Source organism: Phaseolus vulgaris, chromosome 1, assembly GCF_000499845.2.
Source record: "Phaseolus vulgaris cultivar G19833 chromosome 1, P. vulgaris v2.0, whole genome shotgun sequence".
NCBI classification, from domain to species: Eukaryota; Viridiplantae; Streptophyta; class Magnoliopsida; order Fabales; family Fabaceae; genus Phaseolus; species Phaseolus vulgaris.
This window is the reverse complement of record NC_023759.2, coordinates 34,885,393-34,891,053: the sequence shown is the minus strand read 5'-3', so window position 1 is coordinate 34,891,053 and position 5,661 is coordinate 34,885,393. Positions and strand designations below refer to the sequence as shown.

Sequence of the window (5,661 nt, the reverse complement as noted above, 5' to 3'; positions counted from 1 at the left end):
TTAAAAGAAATAAGCTCATACCTAAACCTAAACCTTCCATAAAAGATTTATAGGTTCACATATCTTTCATACATATATATACAAAAACACACATTGAAAAAAATAGTACAACATGTACATTTGTGGCCTTAAAGCTAAAAGCCTAAAGGACTCTCTACTTGCACAACATCGAACTTATTGTAAAAAGCTATCATCTTTCAGACCTGAACCCCAATCCTCTGTGCTACCTGCATCAACAATATTTTCAAGTCATTTCAAAATAAAATAAATAAATAAAATGAGCCAACAATAATAATTGTAGTAGGTTAAAAATATCAGAAGATGCATTCATAAAATCTTATCAATGTTAGATCAAGTGTATTTTGACAAACTTCTCTCGAACACTTTTAGATAAATTTGTCCAAACCCAAACATACCGTAAGTTACAAAAACCTGTCAGTGTTGATTATTTCCTTTTTATATTCCTTGTTTTATTTTACAAGTTATATTTAGAAGAGTACCAACAAGGCAGTTGCTAGGGAACTCGGAGAATCTCTACTCGGAATTTGGGATCTAAGGGGAAGGAGCAAACTGCATATAGAGGATCAAATCCTGATACTAAAAGATAGAAAAGAAAAGGTAACAAAATAAACGTTGTTCTCTGTCTCTTTTATTCAAAGATTTTCTCTTATATAAAGACCTTGTATACACTGAAAATATCTTCGTAGTGTGGGAAGTGGTGTTTTCCCAATTCAAAAAGTATATAACTTGATAGGATGAATTTAGATATAAATATATAATAAAAGATAAATTTGTAATTAAATGATATGAAAAATATTAAAATAATAATATTAGTAACCAGATTGTATAAAAAATATTGGTTGTCAATGTATATTATCTTATTTCCTTATTCCTTAGGACAGAGATGTTACAGCTGTAGCTTACATTAGTCAAACCTATAAAATAGGTTCCTTGTAACATTTGGGTTTGATGATGGATCGAATGGGCCGGGGTTGATGGATGCTATTATCAAACCCCCACCCAAAAGGAAGCCCCAGAACACTGATATTATATACCAAAGGAGATGCCTTGATAAGGATGATATATAATGCTACCCCCCAGTTATAATCACCTTATATACTCTACGGTGAAATTTCTGTACAGTTTTATAAAGAGATGAAGGTTTTAATTACCTCCTTAAAAGTGTGAACATCGCTTCCCCAAAGCCAACCATCACAGCCAGCATCCCTGGCACCCCATATATCATTTCTGCGATCATCCCCAACATGAACAGCATCCTCGGGTTTTACATCCAATAGTTCACATGCTTTAAGAAATATAGTTGGATTTGGTTTCTCGGCCGCAACCTAATTGAAAGGCACAAACACGTTTAAATGAGAGAAGTTTATAAGCCAATTATCATGTACAAAAGGAAAATTACATAATTATGCAACCTCCTGATTAATACATTGCTTATGTGCCCAGTATACCAATACATGGATGCTCAAATGTACGAGATATCATACAAGAACTTGACCATCTAAAATATTTTCAAAGACTCGAGGTCTGAAAGGATAATGGCTAATTCCTGAAAGTTGGTACAGGCAACAATAATACATGCCATAAAAAATATGGTTTGCGCTAAAGTATTTATAATTATCAGTAAATTTTAGCCATCAAATTTAAAGGTAAAGGTAATGTCATACTGGCGTAAGTTCATTGTTTCAAATGTTAGCTTGTAATGTAAGGCTTAACGGTGAAGAAGCTTTGCAGCATGATTCTCAAGCCTAGAATCATGTAGAGTTGCTTTCTACTCCGATGTGACTTTCAGAATCGGATTGGATAAGCTTATGGCTAGAAAAGACCCGCTACCATAATCTTAAGGTGAGAAAAGACACGCTACCATTGGTCAGAAAGAAAAAAACAATCAGCTTACCTCAGCTGACACTGCTACCGCATCAAACCAAGTGTCACAATTTAATGCCCGCAGAAGAGGTCTTAACCTAGTGTCAAAATTTGATACAACAGCTAATTTCACACCTGATTTCCTAAGAGCTCTAAATACTTCTTCTGCTTCAGGATCATTGAGGTGCCATGCCTGTATGGATGATAGACAGAAAAAAAAAAATCAAAAACTATCCGATTTATTTTTAAGAAAAATGCATAATACATTTTAGAAAATGACTATTATAAGTGGTCTTACCTTGTCTGTCATATAATAGTTATAAAGTTCTTCAAAGTATTGAGGATCTGAACAGCCGGTGGAATAACTAACTATGTATTGCCAGAAGGGTTTACCATCATTAACATATCTGCAATATAAAAGAAAAACAAGGAATCTAAATTACACTAAATATGAAAAGAAGTAAAGTGTCTCTTTAGTTGTGTAAGAGATTACTTTTTCTTTATTTAGTCACACGACCAACATAAAACTTGTGGATATACCTAGCACCGATAAGGTTTTGGATGTTGATTGAGAAAGGGAGGAGAAGCATTTCATTCCAAATTTTATTTCCACAAAATAGAGTATCTTGACCTAAAGGCTAACTAACGGCATACTATTCAAGCATTTTAAGAGACAAATAACAAAGAATGTGTATATGGAAACAGTAACTTTAAAGTTAAAAGGCAATAAGCATGGACATTTAAAGCTGCAAACAAAACAAACCACATGATGCTTGTCTAGCTAAATCATAAATCTGCCCCCAGAAATTGGAGTTTGATAATATGGCTCATATGTATTGTGCTAAACAAATTCTTACACCATAGTTCTTTCACGAAGTAGGCAACTAAGACAGATCATTTACTACAAGCTATATATATTTATTGTCACGAACAAATAAGCTATCATGCTATCTCAAAAGCAATGAAAACTCCCTTGGCAACATTTATATGCAAATGACCGATGCTTGGCTCTAAGACTTTCAAACTAATCAGACATGAGCAACTCTAGTATATTACAAGTCCAATCATTTAAAAACTCAATCAACATATTAATATTAAAAGATAACAAAGCCGTCGGTGAAGTTATTTTAATGTAATATTGTCTTAAGTTTTTTATTAGTAGCGTGTGCAATAGTACAATTACTCATTAAACAAGTCACGGAGCAGTCAGCAAATGAATCACTTGAACATACAAAGGACCCCATTAAGAAAATTTAGTCCACCAGGCAAAATCAAAAATTCGTTAACAACTCTTCTTTTTGTTTTTCATTTTTAAGGTAGATATACAAAAAGATCCAACCTAGGAAATTTTCAATCCCGTGAAAGCAATTCATGATAATTAATAAACACCAACTCAAAAAGCAGCCTCCAATATCAATATCAAGATTTTTAAAAACGATCCAGCACCACCATTTCGGTCACAATGTCAAAAAAAATTGCTCTCTGCAATCACATCACAAGCACAGTTGCAGTCACACTAGTCTGAAATTTCTCGCAAAATCAATAAATGCGAAACTTTTAAAACTTAAAAAACAAAATTCTTTTTCAGCCAAAGTCATAACCATATTTTTAACTATTTTCACATGAAAGATTAAAAAGTAAAAAAAAAAAAGTAAGAAGCTAACCTGAGACGAGATTTACCCCAAGGCTGCCCATACGCTCTTCTGTATCTTGACAGTATTTCATTCTCCGAGTACTCCACACCATACTTTTCACCGATCGTCCTATATATCTACAAAAACCACACAAACAACGCCGTTGAAACGACGGAATTCGTTCCACGTTGAATAAAAACTCCGTTTCAGTTTCAGTTTCACGTGGCACGCAAATCGAAACACGTGACGTACCTGAGCCATAGGTTGCGAGGGGAGGACGAGCGTGCCAACGGCGTCGACGAGGAGCGCCTTGTGCGTGATCTGTCCGTATAGGGAGCGCCGGTAATCGGCGTAGTCCTTCACCTCCGTGCTCTCCACTTCCGCCACCGCTGCGGAGGCGGAAGAGTAGGAGAAGCGACACCAGCGGCGGAGCGCGGTTCGCGAATTGGAACCGAGAATCCTGGCAGCGATTAGAGCCATGTTTGTTTGGTATCGCTCGCTTCACATTGGAAACCGAGACGCGCGTTTGTTTGTTCGTTCTTTTTATCAGTGGTGTGGTGATGCAGAAAAGGGAAAAATATATAAATACTAAAAGTACTAAAATTAAACTTTTGTTCTGTGCTTAGCGAAATGAGAGCAACATAAAACCTTTTATCTTATTAATACTAATAATAAATAAATAAATTACTTACTACAGTAGTAACATTTTCTGACACTTTTTGAATCGCTAACCACTCCTTCTATTTTTAAGACACTTATCCTTTTTAATACACTAAAAAATTTCAAACACCAATAACTTTTACATTTATTTTTTAAAATTATATAATGATTTCAAAGCTATTCCTACTTCATAATAAAGTCTTTAATTCATATATTTATCATTGATTTTATTAAATTATGAAATTTTATGCAAGATTATTTCCTAATTGTAACCTTTTTATGATTTTAATTCTTCTGGTGGCCTAAGCCAATTTTATCAACCGAGTAACTTTAAATTTTTAGAATTTTATTGAGATTCGCAGTTAATATAGATAAATAGTTGATAATCTTGTGTACATTACCTGAAAGTCTTGTGGCTTCATTAGATTTTCTGTTGTATTAGTTAGAACACTTTGGTGAAAAATATTTATTACATGCATTATTAGTGTCGGATGACATTGACGTGGTCATTGAAGTTTAAAAAAAATGCTTGTTAGAATAATGTTCCTTAAAAATATAATTTTTTATTTTATAAAAAAGTACACATCAACAAATAGTATGAAAGTGACTAGCACATCATGGAAACAATCAAAATACAAAATGACAAACAAATCAAAAGCACAAAATCATAAACAAATCAAAACCATAAAATTACAAAATCATAATCAAATTAAAATGGGAAAACCACGTCTTATTTATCTCTACTATCCTCATGCACCTTTATTTACTTTCAATCGATTTACACAGTATAAGACACCATTAATTGAATCACGTGGTAAAAAAGAAAAGTTAATTCATTTTTATATATTTTTAAAAAATGGTATTAGTTTACTTATTTTATTTTACCCTTAATAATATCCATTAAAAATATTGAGTTTGATAATAATTGAGGTATCAAACCACCACAAATTTATGGTATGTTTTTATTTAAATTTATCTAAATAACATATTAAATTTATGATTTGATTAAAACTAATATTATTTTTAATCTCAATAAGTTTAAATAAATTTAAATATAATGAGAAGAAAAGCAATGAATATGGTAAAATTATCTAATAATTATTGGCAGGAAGCAGTGGCAGGACGGAACGAAAAACCAGAAATTAGAGAAACATATATGAGAGAGCACGCATAAGTCCCGCATCATTATCAAATCCTCCTCACCACAATTCTGTGTTGCGCAACCGCGACCTCAAAAATATCATCGAAGGACGTGCGGGTGGGACCCACTTCCCATGCCACACTCTCTCCCCTCCTCAAATTTTCAAGACCCTTTCAACATTTTGTCATCAAATTCTACCCCCAAGAGACACGCTACAACGTCAGGGTCTCTATCTAAGACAATTTTTCTTAGGTTTATATTCACTCCAACCTCTCTCTGACAGCTATAAACTTGTTCAAGGTTGTTTTGGTTCGGTTACTCACTTACTTTCTTAATTTCACC

The 5,661-nt window shown here is 33.4% G+C and overlaps 1 protein-coding gene across 1 annotated transcript; it reads right to left on the bottom strand.

The window, feature by feature from the left end:
• Window positions 1-4,156, bottom strand: LOC137813989 (uncharacterized). Its single transcript, XM_068616503.1, has 6 exons — window positions 3,771-4,156; window positions 3,549-3,655; window positions 2,183-2,291; window positions 1,916-2,077; window positions 1,173-1,346; window positions 1-227 (listed from the first exon to the last, which is right to left on the bottom strand). Exons 1-6 carry the CDS (start codon window positions 3,996-3,998, stop codon window positions 198-200), a joined length of 810 nt encoding a protein of 269 aa, XP_068472604.1. The 5' UTR covers window positions 3,999-4,156; the 3' UTR covers window positions 1-197.
• Window positions 4,157-5,661: the final 1,505 nt, after the last annotated feature.

What these genes read in the sequence shown, in the direction of transcription:
- LOC137813989 (XM_068616503.1), bottom strand. Translation starts at nt 3,998, where the DNA reads ATGGCTCTAATCGCTGCCAGGATTCTCGGTTCCAATTCGCGAACCGCG. An exon ending in CCTCGCAACCTATGGCTCAG is followed by an intron (nt 3,656 to 3,770) that starts GTACGTCACGTG and finishes TGGTTTTTGTAG; the next exon opens with ATATATAGGACGATCGGTGA. An exon ending in CGGTAGCAGTGTCAGCTGAG is followed by an intron (nt 1,347 to 1,915) that starts GTAAGCTGATTG and finishes CCTTTCAATTAG; the next exon opens with GTTGCGGCCGAGAAACCAAA.